We start from the raw sequence: 13,203 nt of genomic DNA, 5'->3' as shown, positions 1-13,203 counted from the left end.
TGCTGTTAGGCTTTCCAAAGATCTTCCTCAACCCAGGCGAAAGCCGCGGCGTAGAAGTGGTTTTGGATAAATATGCATTCTGTGAGTGAGATCTAAGTAAGGAATCATGAATAAGTTACCTTGAGCATATAGGTATCATTTGAGTTTCGTCAACACGCGAATACCGTGATCGCTTCGATCACTCACAGAGTTGGAGCAAGCCTAGCCCTGGGATGGGCTTTGAGTTATTAGCGATCTACCACTACTCGTTAACTAGTCAATACGCACTTTTACCACCTTACAAAACCGGAGGCCACAGTCTAACCTATGTCAGGACTTCTTTTTCGGAAATCTTTGAACATAGCTTTTACCTCTTGCCTAAAGAAAGTTTAGAAAGTCCGAGTGCTGTACAGGAAGTATACATCAAGCGTACATAATAACCATGCGAAAATATTGTCCTGTAGACTACTTTCTATAGAGGTTTGAAATTATCCAATCAATTTGAATGTCTTAAATATGTTGTACAGAATGTATATACAGAGAGGTGTTTATACACCTCTAAGAGGGTCAGGACATTTCATTGTCTCCGGGTATGCAGCATCTTCAGGCTGTGGGAGACGTTCAGTGACCATCCGATTCTCATCCCAAAATCCCTGGAGTGTGTCAAGATCGAACTGTTTGCGCTTCTGCAAGAAATCCATCTCCATCTCCTCATCGAAGACCTCGACCATAGCTTCGATGCTCATAGACGACAGCCAACCATGTTCTTCCTGCGTCTGCAAGGCAACCTTCGCCCGGTTTTGAACTTTCTTTTCAGGACATGCATGGAGGTCCTTCCAGAATAGCCGGCCGGCGGCCTTCTCGTCCAGCGCGCTCATGACCATCATCAAGGACTTGATGTTATGTTCTTTCTGTGGCCTCGAGTCTTGCTGATGGTATGCCTCCACCATAGGCATCAGGCGCTTTGCCTCGACAACAAAATCGTATAGTATGGGCTCATTTCGAGAGAGGACTGTCATCATGCACCACCACATGCCCCTGACGTGACGAAGTGTCGCGAAAGCACGCATAAGGATTTTGAGTTGCACTTGGTCGAAGCCGTGGGATTTCCGCCATTTCGACAGGTAGATCGCTGTGAGAACCTTAATTGCGGTGTTGGGGTGCCCTTTCATGATCAGGCGTCGGGACATTGCCACGGATGCGTGGTGCTTAACATTGAGTTTGGGCGTATCATCACAGAGTTTGTAGAATTCGAACAAAGCCATCCTGATCAAAGTTGGCTGACGGGTGAGGCCGCGTTCAACCTGTAAAATTTGCTGGAAGAAGATGGGGACAAAGCGAGGGAAACGCGGGCTGAATTGAGTCCTTGGGATCCTGGACCAGTACGTCCATTCAGTCTTGATGAACTTCTGGGTTGTTTCCAGGCCAGAGATGCCATCTTCAAGGACCATGGCAATGACAGCCAGTTGGATGTGGATCGGCTTGATCGAGTATCCAGATTTGTTCGCCTGATGGAAGCACGATATTGCCTTGCGGAAATTTCCCGCGTGGATATAGTGCTCTTGTCGCTTTGACAGTGACATGTGAGTGTTCATGGACTTCTTCACCACAAGGTTCTTCATGGTTTCGGGAAAGGTTTCACCGGCATCAAGGTGGATCGGCTGCAAGACATTGTCTCGCAAAGAATAATTGTCAGCGCCAGATCCCATGACACGCCGGTTGCTAGCGACAGTTCCATATTGTTGCTTTGCGGCCTGCAGCATGCGCCAGAGGCCCACTGGCGAGTCCTGCATTGACACGCGACGTGCTTCCAGAATTCTGATGAATTGATACTGCTCGAGGCCCGTGTTCCATTCACGCTCCTCGGCCATGGTGCTAAGCTTGCTAACGCAGCTAGAATCGCATCTCTCAACCAGCGCCTCGAGTATATGTCGGTGAAGAATTTTGTCGGGCCGAATTTTGAACTCACTGATGCAAGTCATGAGAAAGTCAAATATTTGGGAGCCGGCATGTGCGGGATAGTATTCCAGAAAAATACGATCGAAAACCTGCGCGAAACTCTTCTTGTCCTTGGTGAACCCTAGCTTGTGCATTTCGCGCAGCCCGCTCATGACACCCTCCCAGTCGCACATCAGGGCTTTACCATACGCCAGTAGCCCCAAAGTTCGGCATCCAGGGTTGACATTAAACTCAGAGGACATTGCTGCAACCAAGGCTTCGGCTTCTTCAAAGCTCCCAGCTTCGATGTAGGCCTTGACCATGGGGTTGAAGACTTTCTCGGTTGGACCTCGCTTCAGATCGGTGAGAGCCTGCAAAATCTTACTAAATTCTGTCCTCAGCAGCTGGGTTTTCCGAGTTTTCCTCCATATTCCATCGAGGTATGCACCGCACAAACCGCCATTCTCATCGTGCTTGATGCGTGCATAGAAGAGAAATTTGGCCAGAGTCAACCTCCGTGATTCAATAAGACTCCGTATGACAACTTCCAGCATATGAGCCGGAACTGTCAGTCTCGTATGGTGTTTTTCGAAGAGAGCTCCCACAGATTCGACGTGTCCTTCCTTGGCTAAAAGGTGCATCATGGTCGACCAAACTTCTGAATCAAGATATGTTACTTTCTCCATATACTGGAACAAAGACCGTGCAATGAATATGTTTCCCTTCATGCAGTTCACAGCGAACAGGCGGCGCATGAGCTCTCTCCTTTCCGAGGAAATCTTGGCGCCCTCCGACACTTGAACATTATCCATGAAAACCTGTGCAGCTTCAATCTCCCGGTTGTCTTGAATCAAGTCACGGATTCGGTCTTCGAGCGGAAGTTCACCTTCTGCGCGTGCTTTGTCGGCCTCTCGGGCCTCTCGGGCCAGGGCCAGTCGGTTTTCGGCTCGAGCACGCATGTCGGCGGCGCTGTCGGGGACATTTTTCACGGGTATCCGGTTCGGGCCAAGCTGTGACCACTTTGGAGTAGAGCCAGTTCGATGCCGAGATGAATCTTTAACATTGGTCTTCTCGTCGAGAGCTTCCTTTTCACCGTCAACCCGTGATGACCTTTTGTCTTTCAAAGACGCCAGGCCCATGAATTCACCGGCTTCAGCGGCCTCCATCATGACTGCGAGGCGTTGGGCGGAGGCAGTCGCATCATAGTTCGGCGCAGAGGTGTGAAGGGTACGTTTATTCTCGACGATCTGCTCGGCAACACGAACCCGGCGATGGACATCATAAGTGATCACTGCAACAGCGCAGAAACCGCCCACTGTAGACCCGGCGAAAGCCAATTGACGGAGAACCCGCAGGGCATTGCGAGAGGGCACGGCCGGTGTCGTGTTCGCGGCATTGGTGAACATGGTGAGAGCGTGGCCGCTGATCACGCGCTGGGATCACCAGTCGTCCATCAGCGACCTGAAAGTAAAAGAGTAAAAAGGCGATATTTTAACGGATTGACTAGTTACCCTGCTCATCCATTGGCATAGGAATGCGGGGATCGGAGCAGAAGGTAATTGGAACTTGAGGGTGCAGGGGAAACTCGGAGAATACTACTTTTTCGGAAATTCACCACACTGCGCGCTAGGCCTCTCCCGCCCGCCGGATTAGCTCCGGCCGGATCAGCTGATCACCCTTTATTATGATTCCAGTATGGGGCCACCCGTGTCCCTTCGATGCGCATGGAATTGTTATTGCTCTTTATTTAAAATGTTTATGAATCTATTGGTTCCATTGTGATAGATTTATTGCACGAGCAACCGATCTTCTTCACTCTGTCCCTCTTCATTGGCCTCGCCTGTTGCGTCCGATACCGGCTTGGTTTCAAGAGCGACTGTGGAACAATTAGTGACTAGCCCAAGAACGAGGTCAACTGGAAAGGCATACCATGGGGTCGAACTAGCAAGGTCAAAAAGAACACAGCTGCAAACACAGCCGCAAGAGCCACAAAAACAGCCTGCGGGTATGTTGCAACTGTCTCACTGTAGATCAAATTGAAGACAGTGGGCGCGACCACTCTGGCAAGAGCATGCAAGAGACCTGTTGCACCAAGCAACTGCCCAACGTGCTCGTGGGGCACATGTTTTGTAAGGGATGATTGCAAAATGGGTGATCCCATTCCTCCAAGCGACGCAACAGCACCGGAGAGAATCATGACGGAGGGATGCTTCGACAACGCGTAGCCAACGTATCCCAGGATGTCGAAAACAACCGACAAGCGAATAATAACAATGTCCAGCATGTCTGATCCGCGGATAAGACCGTCATCTTCAGATGGGGTTCGGAAGAGCCAAGCGATAATGGGAAGGACCACGAAAAGATTCACCACACGGACCACATTGATGATGGAAACAAAGAGGCTGGACTCCACATTTCCCCAATTGAACATGTACTCCGCATAGATGATGATGACCTGGATGGTGCCCATTGCAACACCGAAAACGGCAGTATCCATCACAGCCAACAGGATGATATTTCGGCGCAGTGCTGGGCTGGCGCCGCGACGGTTCGGGAACAAAGTACTTGGCCGCCCAACAGGGGGCAGGAGAATCTTGAGAGGTGTGATGAGATTCAAGGGGTTGACGGCCTTCAATGAATACCAGCTGCCATCTCCGGGGTCGGACTCCTTCGCGCGATGCCTCTCACGGGCCTCTAGCTGCCGTTCCTTGGAAACAGATTCGGGAACAATAAAATAGACCCCAACGCAATAGAAGATGTGGAACGCAAGGCCAATGTAGAAGACAATGAGTACATTTCCAGTCTTGCTGATCAAATATGCAGCACCAGTTGGTCCAAGAACGATTCCAAGGAATATGGCGCCGTGGAATAGCCCAAAGGCCACGCTCCTTCGATCAGGCGGCGTGCAGTCTGAGGCGTAGGAATGAATCAAAGCTTGTGCGGTGGTGAAGGAGCCTCCCAATCCGTCCATGAGCGCCCCAACCAAGAGTAAATTAGCCGACATCTGTTCGGGCCAGGAGGCGACAATTACTGTAATGGCTTCATTCAGGACAGCACCCATCGCGCACAGCGCGATCATTGTAGTTCTGCCATAGCGATCGGATAGATGGCCGAGGCGGGGGCTAACCAAAGCTGATACAATTCCGGTGACAAGATTGAGATATAGCTGGAATTTCGCGACTAGGGACTGGATCTCGGGAAGTCGACATTGGGAGTTATCCTCTCCGAAGATAACGGGGAGGTAGGTGAAGGTGGGGTCTCGAGAGGTCTTCTCGGCGAAGTAATCACGACAGACGAGGGACATGATCAAGTTGATCCTGGGCACAGCGAGACCACCGAAGCCCAATGTGAAGATAAGCCCGAATGGCAGCAGCCACCAGATCTACCATCATCGCGATCAGGTAAGAATAGGTAAGCATAATCCACAGCCGAGCTCACTCACATGTGGCCGTCTCCATTGCGGCCGGTCGTCTATGTCGTGGATTCGCACCTCGTGCCGCCGCGGCCATTCGTCATCATCGATGTCATCGCCAGCCAGCAGAGGTTCCGTGAGGACCAGCAAAGGGGTATGTTTGGATGCAGTTGCAGTGCGGCCGCCCTGCTGCTGTGCATCGAGGGCAGATTCGCCCGCGAAGAGTTCTTCGTTCTCCATGGTGGTGATGTGACACCTCGCGTGATCGCAGGAGTCTACCGGCGCATGGTTGAAATAAGAGGGGGCCCGCAATCGTTTGGGCAGGATTACCAGTCCACAGCAGGATGGGGGCCCAGGGATTGGCGGGGAAAGGGGGAAATGCTCTTATCAAGCAAAGCAGGCTTTCGGGACCGGAGCTTACCAACTCCACCTACGCACTGATAGGCGCTTAATTCCGAGATCTCCGATCCCTGACCTTCTATGCAACGGAATAATGATGCAGTCAAAAATTCTTTACAAGATTCAACATTTTCAAAAGAGAAAGATAATGGACTATACAATCCCGCTGTGTAACCTGACAACTCCCAGAACCGCCCCCGCCATATGATGTGTACATAGCCCGAAGTTTGTGTTTAAATTAGGATTGAACGTAGACCGTGATCAACTTTTACATCACCAGCGAAGCGTGCTTGCCCGCAAAGAATTTCTTCTGCTCCAGGCATCGGTCACTCTTGCAACCTTGGCAGCGCAGAGTCATCTGCAGAGAGCATGACTCGCCCTTCTGCAGATGTTCGTGAGCAATGTCGGCCAGGGCCTGGATGAAGACCGGGTTACCGTTCAGGCTCTCTGCCCGCTTAACGCCCGGGCTATTAGCTTCGTGCATAACCTCCAAATCCAACTCATACAGCGTCTCGATGTGATCGCTGGTGAACGCGATAGGCACAAGGATCAGATCAGACTGGCCGCGCTTGACATATTCCATCACGGTATCCTGGGTCTGGGCTCCGAGCCATGCCTTCGGGCCAACCTGAGATTGCCAGCAGAGGCGGTAGGGGTTGCTGAACTTCAGGCGTTGCATCACAGCGTGGACAGTCGCAGCAACTTCGGCCGGGTAGGGGTCACCTGGGAAGACACAGTAATTAGGATTGGGATACTTCGGACCCGCGGGAATTAGAGATTTACCTCGGTTGACTACGTCCATGGGCAAGCTGTGGGCAGAGAACAGCAACACAACCTCGTTCCGCTTCTCCTCCGGGTAGGTCTTCAACTGAGCCTCGATGTTCTGCGCAAACGCTTCGACCAGGCCAGAGTGGGTGGGCCACCGGTCAATGACACTCCACTGGACAGCACCAGCAGGATCGACTTCACCATTAGCACGCTTTCCTTCTAGACGATTGCGCCACTTCCACAGCTCATTCAGCGAGCTTCCAGTTGTGGAGCAAGAGTACTGAGGGTATTGAGTAAAGGCAACCGCACGGCCTCCTTTGCCGTTTCCAAAACCATCGGCCAACATCTGACTATACATGGTCTCGGTCAAGGGAGCGGCATAGCGGAAAGCGACGTAGGGCTTGTGCGGCGCGGTCTCTGGAGACATCTTGTCCAACAGTTTGCACATCTCTTTACATTGGTACTCGGACCATTTCCGGATTGGTGAGCCACCACCGATATCTGAATACTGCTGTTGAATCTTCGAGGTTCGTCGACGCGCGATGAGAGGCCCGAGGTATGATTGGAATCTTCCAAGGGGAATGAGGTCGCCATCAGCCTGTAGTAGTGGCAAAGGTGTCAGTCAGAGCACAAGGTTTGAAAGAAACCCAAGTTACGCAAGCGATTGCAATTGAACGTACAAATAACCTGCCGAGGAAATCCTCCACCTCGTCCGTTGTCGATGGGCCACCCATATTCAGGAAAACCATCGCAGTCGGGCCCTTCGCACCCGTCGCATCCTGCGTGACTGGCGGTGCCACCGTCGTCGCCATGGTGCATCTCTGGTTGCCGCTATACGCCAGACAGCCGCGAGGCATTGGCCGTAGGGCGGAGGTGGCGGAACTGGCAGCACTGGTCCATAACCGCCGGGAGATGGCGAAGGGACTGGGGAATGCCATGGTTGAGATGAGAAGCCTAGGATTGACACTGAATACTCTCAGCGCGACTGAACACGGTCAATTCCCAAACAAAAAATCAATGAATGATAGGGGGTTGTATGAACAGGAACAAGTGCGGAATGCCGGAAGCAACATCACAAGCCGCGAGCCGTCACAAGCCGGAAGCCACTCTTGGGAGCATCGCGGACTGTGGCCAATCAGCCAATCACGGCCTCGTGGGAGTCAGCAGCTCCAGGCAGCTGCGTCACATGACCTTCGCGTTCCCCCGCGTAAATCGCGTCTCAGGCAGCAGCTCTCAATTACGCAAAGGCTGGCCCTGGGTTTCACTCTTTTACGCTCATCCAGACAATCTGAAGGAGAGAGAAAACATGGCTGACGACAGTTACACGCGAGATGAGGAGAATATTGAGGAGGAAGAGGTTGACGAGACGGTGAATAGCCATGGAACTAGTTGTACGATTATCGGGGATAAAGATCCGGGTACTAATCCAATTCGATACAGAGCTTTCGGGCCGTCAAGGATGCTATCCTCTTTGCGATTGATGTCAGCAGCTCGATGCTGGAACCCCGTCTATCCGAAGGTTCCAAGAAATCCGGTGAAGAATCACCTACATCGGCGGCTCTTAAATGCGCGTACCATTTGATGCAGCAGCGCATCATATCCAACCCCCATGACATGATTGGCGTCTTACTCTACGGCACCGAATCGTCCAAGTTCTACGATGAAGATGGGGAGCACGGAGGTGACCTCTCATACCCGCATTGTTATCTCTTTACCGACCTCGATATTCCATCGGCCCAAGAGGTCAAGGAGCTACGAGCTCTAGCAGAAGATGAAGAGGAGGCTCGGAAGATCTTGAAACCGTCGAAGGAGCGTGTTTCGATGGCGAACGTTCTGTTCTGCGCCAACCAAATCTTCACCTCGAAAGCCCCGAACTTTCTCTCGAGACGCCTGTTCATTGTGACCGATGATGACAATCCGCATGGAGACAGCAAGTCGCAGAGGTCTGCGGCCACAGTTCGTGCACGGGATCTATACGACCTGGGTGTGAATATCGAACTCTTCCCTATCTCTCGGCCTGACCATGAATTCGATACCTCTAAATTTTACGACGTACGTCGCGAATCCAACGCCCAGTGCCAATGACCGAAAAATTAGGCTAATTGTTATCCAGGATATCATCTACAAAACTTCCCCCAGTGACGGTGAAGCCCCTGCCTATCTCCAGCCAGACACGAACACTTCGACGGCTAAAGGAGACGGTATCTCGTTGCTGAACTCTCTCTTGTCAAGCATCAATTCCAGATCCGTGCCGCGACGGTCACTTTTCTCAAACGTTCCTTTGGAAATTGGACCCAACTTCAAAATTTCTGTCAATGGATACCTTTTGCTGAAGCGACAGGAGCCGGCGCGGAGTTGCTATGTCTGGCTTGGGGGAGAGACACCTCAAATAGCCAAAGGCGTAACTACCCAGATGGCCGATGATACAGCACGGACAGTGGAAAAGTCAGAGATAAGAAAAGCTTACAAGTTTGGAGGAGAGCAAGTTTCCTTTACTCTCGAAGAATTGCAGGCATTGAGGAACTTTGGGGACCCCGTGATCCGCATCATCGGCTTCAAGCCCCTGTCTGCCCTGCCAATCTGGGCAAATGTTAAGCATCCCTCCTTCATATATCCTTCTGAGGAAGACTACGTCGGCTCCACGCGTGTGTTTTCGGCATTGTATCAAAAACTCCTGAAGGACAAAAAGATAGCCCTGGTTTGGTTCATTCCTCGCAAGAATGCAGCACCGGTGCTGGGGGCTATGGTTGCTGGGGATGAGAGAATTGACGAGAATGACGTGCAGAAAGTTCCGCCTGGGATGTGGATTATTCCTCTTCCCTTCGCAGACGATGTGCGACAGAATCCCGAGTCCAGCATGAACGTGTCACCGGACTCTCTGACCGATGCAATGCGCCAAGTCATTGGACAACTGCAGCTTCCAAAGGCTGTGTACGAGCCCCACAAATATCCAAACCCAGGTGAGTTGTTCTGTGCTGTGCTCTTATAGCCTCTCAAGTGCTAACAGACCTGCAGCCCTTCAATGGCATTACCGCATATTACAAGCCCTGGCGCTAGACGAGGATCACCCAGGAGAGCCAGAAGACAAGACGAAACCGAAATACCGGCAGATCGACAAGGTAAGCTTGAGTGGGAAGGTGCAGAAGAGTCTCAAGATGTGATCCTAATTGATTACCAGCGTGCGGGTGACTATGTTCTTGCCTGGTCCGACGAACTTGATGCCACTTTCAGCAAGATGTTTGGCGGCACCGCCGCTACAAAATCAACATTGGTCAAGCGGGGTCCAAAAGACGGCGCAGACAGCGCCGGTGATCCCCCAGCAAAGCGGGTGAAAATTGAAGACAGTACTGGTGGTGCCGAGAGCGAAGTAAAACGTTGCTACGAGAAGGGGATGCTGTCGAAGCTCACGGTGGCTGTGCTGAAAGATTTCCTGGTTGCCCAAGGCCGGTCCGCGGCTGGGAAGAAAGCCGATCTCGTGGACCGAGTCGAGCAATTTTTTGAGCAGAAATGAGGCTCTGAGCGGCCATCCTTTAAGTTCTCTAGCTTGTAAACTATCTGCATAATGAGTTACGACTGCATGCCCAGGGCCTGCGTTATGTTTCAGTTCAGTCCGTTTACGTTTCGGCGTACTTTAGCTGCCTAATTCACGTACAAATGATCGATGGTCAAGTCATAACTGGTATATCAAAAAAGTGTTGAGGGCATGAAAACAATGACCAAACGATGAATGTGTTGGCGGATACCTAGATAGAAACTAATGGATGAATCCAAGGAAAAAAGGATGGCTTTCTTCAGATAAGAGAATGCAATTGAAATAACTTCTATTGAGTATTGACAAGGTCGGTGAGCAGCAACGCCCGTATACAAAAGTTTGGAGATCGCTCTCTTTAGCACCAACCCGCATTATAACTGATTATCCAGGTAAACCATTGCAAACGCCAGGCTCTATGCGGCTCAAGGCAACGCATGGGGCAAATGACAAAACAGAGCTCAGCTCGGGGCAATGGGTATCGAAAAACTTTGGCAAATATGAACAGTGGCGGGGACTGAGGACGCAGGTCACCGGCAGGGAATTGGAATCAGCAGTGTAGTATGAGTTAGCGAGATTGGCTCGGAACACTGTCGAGCACCGCCAGGGCTTAGCATTTCCCATACACTTGGCAGTAGCAGAGCTCCTCATCGGGACAATAAACCGCGTCCATGTCGAAAATAACATGCCATAAAAACTCCATCACTCGTCCTGAAGTAGAATCATTCAAATCGGTTTCAATGATCCATTGTCGGAACTTAACGTAGTCGTCGCGCGGCCGCTTATGCACCTGGCTTCGCGAGACCGCAAATTGCGCGCAGCACGCCGCACCAATCTGATCTGGCTTGCGCATGTATTTGTACTCCGAGTATTCCTGTTCGTAGGGCGAGGAGTGGTTCAACGGCGGAGTGCTCGTGCCTTCGAAAATATCCCACCAGACCTGCTCGGTGACATGTTGATTGAAGCGGTGGCCTTCCTTGCAGCCTGGGTTCCAGTTACAGCGGAGATTGACGTAGCCGTTTTGTTGAACGAAGTCGGTTCGGAGCATGCGCATTGCGTTGACGTTGTCGTGGAGCGGCGCATCGACGTGCCATGCCATCAGGAACCCTGCACGATGTGCGTGGAGGAAGACAATTGTGGAGGGAAGGGCGTCGTAGTGGTCGATCACGTAGGTCAAGTAAGCCATAGACTCGTGGCCTTTGTTAAGAGGTGTTGTGAGCACATTCGAATCGGATCGCGCATCTTCAGACGGGTTGACTATGTAGATGGCGCGCTGCCAGCTGTTCGGGAGAGGTTTGATCAATATTGAACCAAGCTTGATTTTATCAAAGAGCAAATCATATACGCACTCTGGAAGTTCCTCCTGTACCCAGTCGGTAGGCTCCTCTTGCAATTTGGCCATTACGACCACCTTGTCGCCTGGTACATCGTTGAATGCCGGGCTTCGAACGGCTCCATTTCGGTCCAGCCAATCAACCAAATATGTGCCGGCGCGATACTGATCATAAAGATCTTTGAGATGTGCCTCCAGCAGGTACAAGGAGAAAAATAGGAGTAGCGAAGCGCAGAGTGCGAAACGCAGACCACCTTTCATGGTGGACACCAAAAATGTTCAGAGATGTGCCAGGGAAGGAAGGCCCTTGAGCGGAGCGCCGTGCGTACCAAATTCACCGCGGGAGGAACCACTGAGCCATCGATGGTCGAGTTGAATAAGAACGATGAAGACAAGCAACAAGGATAGAAGATGATGAAGGCGCAGCCCGTCGTGAGAGGGAGAGAGAAAGGGGAGGAAGAGAAAGGGTAAAGGGGAGGAATAGAGTAATTCAATGGCGCACTCGTCGCCGCAGTAGCCACGCGGGACCACAAGAACTGACAGTGGGGATCGGGAGAGGAAACGAGGGACAGGAAAAGGAGTTTAAAGGAAGCACAGCACTGGAATAGATATCATCCGATACGATCTAGGACTAGTCTCTACGGAGTAGTGTGAAAAGAGAAAGAGACCGCCCAAGACAAGAGAGGCCCGACCTTCCCACTCCTTTTTCGCCATTGGCATCATAGGGCAGTCTAAGCCGCGTAACTAAGGGATGCCATTCTACGCTCACATCATTGGCCGCTGAGGAGGCGGGTCCAGGGGATTAGACGGGAGCTTGTCGAAGCTGGGGCAAGGCGAGGTGGCTCTGACCCTTGGCTGCAAAAGCTTGGCCCGGGTCAGCGTAGCGCCTCTCGCGGCCCCTGCCATATTGGCCGAAGTATATTTTTTGGAGCGAAAGGCAACAGGCGCTAGGCCAACCTGGGGACTGCGCAAGGATCACTGCCCTGGAGGCGGGCCCCAGGTTAGATGCCATCAGTCCGAATGGAGCAGCGTGGCGATGCGCGTACGAAGGATACCGTGGCTCGCACGTGGGGCGCAGGGAATGTCTGGAGAAGCGAAGAGAAAGACCGCCGAGAAATGGTGCAGCCTGCGCAGCACACACCGGGCAAGGCACGTACTTTCCCCACCGCGCTATCGGCTAGTCTCGTATCCACGTGGGGCCCGCTTGATTACCCCTAAAGCTAATTCTGCCGTCGGCAGCGTTTGCCTATTTAACGAGGGTCGCCCGCATAGACAGACAGGACCTAATCTAAGAAGTCAGCGACCAAGGTCTCATGTCGTCGAACCTAGTCCATAGTGCACAGTAGGCTAAATACCTTCCATTCAGAGTTTTGTAAACCTGAATTCTGAGGACGAAATGCGGTGTGGCGATGACCCCACTACTGATCCCGACCAGCATAGCAAAATGGTGCGCCGCCGCTTGTCTAGACTTGCGAGGCGCCAAGGGTGAGCGAGGGACAGAAAACAGCCACGGGAGGGGTAACTTGCTCGTCGCGCCGAACCGTTCACCACGCGGGCGCGGTTGTGGAACAATCATCTCCACGCCATTTCAGACGGGTCCGGTGGCTTTTGCCGATCTGAAACCATTGCGCTGGTCCCTTTTTCCGCTGAGATAGGAACGTGGAGTCCATAATGAGTACGGATAGCCTGAACCAATAACTGCACCGCTTTTGTGGTCGCATTGAACCACTGGAGCGAAGATAGTACTCTTCGTCGAGGCACAAGGGCGGGATAAACAATGTCATTGGCGGATGATAGCCGAGCCACATTGAATCGCACGGGCCGCGTGTCGTTCTTGGCTGATGC

At 52.0% G+C, this 13,203-nt stretch overlaps 5 protein-coding genes across 5 annotated transcripts; 1 reads left to right on the top strand and 4 right to left on the bottom strand.

Annotated features, from left to right (window-relative positions):
• Positions 1-527: 527 nt before the first annotated feature.
• On the bottom strand, positions 528-3,323 carry N7482_003003 (pentatricopeptide repeat protein; the record flags this gene model as incomplete). The annotated part of the gene is made up of 1 exon (XM_056685128.1): positions 528-3,323. One exon carries the CDS (start codon positions 3,321-3,323, stop codon positions 528-530), a length of 2,796 nt encoding a protein of 931 aa, XP_056548734.1.
• Positions 3,324-3,704: 381 nt separating this feature from the next.
• N7482_003002 (putative tetracycline-efflux transporter) lies at positions 3,705-5,569 on the bottom strand (the record flags this gene model as incomplete). The annotated part of the gene is made up of 3 exons (XM_056685127.1): positions 3,705-3,793; positions 3,847-5,299; positions 5,360-5,569. 3 exons carry the CDS (start codon positions 5,567-5,569, stop codon positions 3,705-3,707), a joined length of 1,752 nt encoding a protein of 583 aa, XP_056548733.1.
• A 427-nt stretch (positions 5,570-5,996) lies between these two features.
• Positions 5,997-7,434, bottom strand: N7482_003001 (ferrochelatase HEM15; the record flags this gene model as incomplete). The annotated part of the gene is made up of 3 exons (XM_056685126.1): positions 5,997-6,451; positions 6,512-7,094; positions 7,177-7,434. The coding sequence occupies 3 exons, from the start codon at positions 7,432-7,434 to the stop codon at positions 5,997-5,999; spliced, it is 1,296 nt and encodes a 431-aa protein (XP_056548732.1).
• A 248-nt stretch (positions 7,435-7,682) lies between these two features.
• akuA (uncharacterized protein) lies at positions 7,683-10,007 on the top strand (the record flags this gene model as incomplete). Its single annotated transcript, XM_056685125.1, has 5 exons — positions 7,683-7,865; positions 7,937-8,548; positions 8,610-9,456; positions 9,512-9,615; positions 9,675-10,007. 5 exons carry the CDS (start codon positions 7,683-7,685, stop codon positions 10,005-10,007), a joined length of 2,079 nt encoding a protein of 692 aa, XP_056548731.1.
• Positions 10,008-10,635: 628 nt separating this feature from the next.
• Positions 10,636-11,619, bottom strand: N7482_002999 (DUF3431 domain-containing protein; the record flags this gene model as incomplete). The annotated part of the gene is made up of 1 exon (XM_056685124.1): positions 10,636-11,619. The coding sequence occupies one exon, from the start codon at positions 11,617-11,619 to the stop codon at positions 10,636-10,638; it is 984 nt and encodes a 327-aa protein (XP_056548730.1).
• Positions 11,620-13,203: the final 1,584 nt, after the last annotated feature.

This window comes from Penicillium canariense (assembly GCF_028826845.1).
Source record: "Penicillium canariense strain IBT 26290 chromosome Unknown utg000001l_segment0_segment0, whole genome shotgun sequence".
Lineage (NCBI taxonomy): Eukaryota > Fungi > Ascomycota > Eurotiomycetes > Eurotiales > Aspergillaceae > Penicillium > Penicillium canariense.
This window is presented reverse-complemented; position numbering and strand designations above follow the sequence as displayed.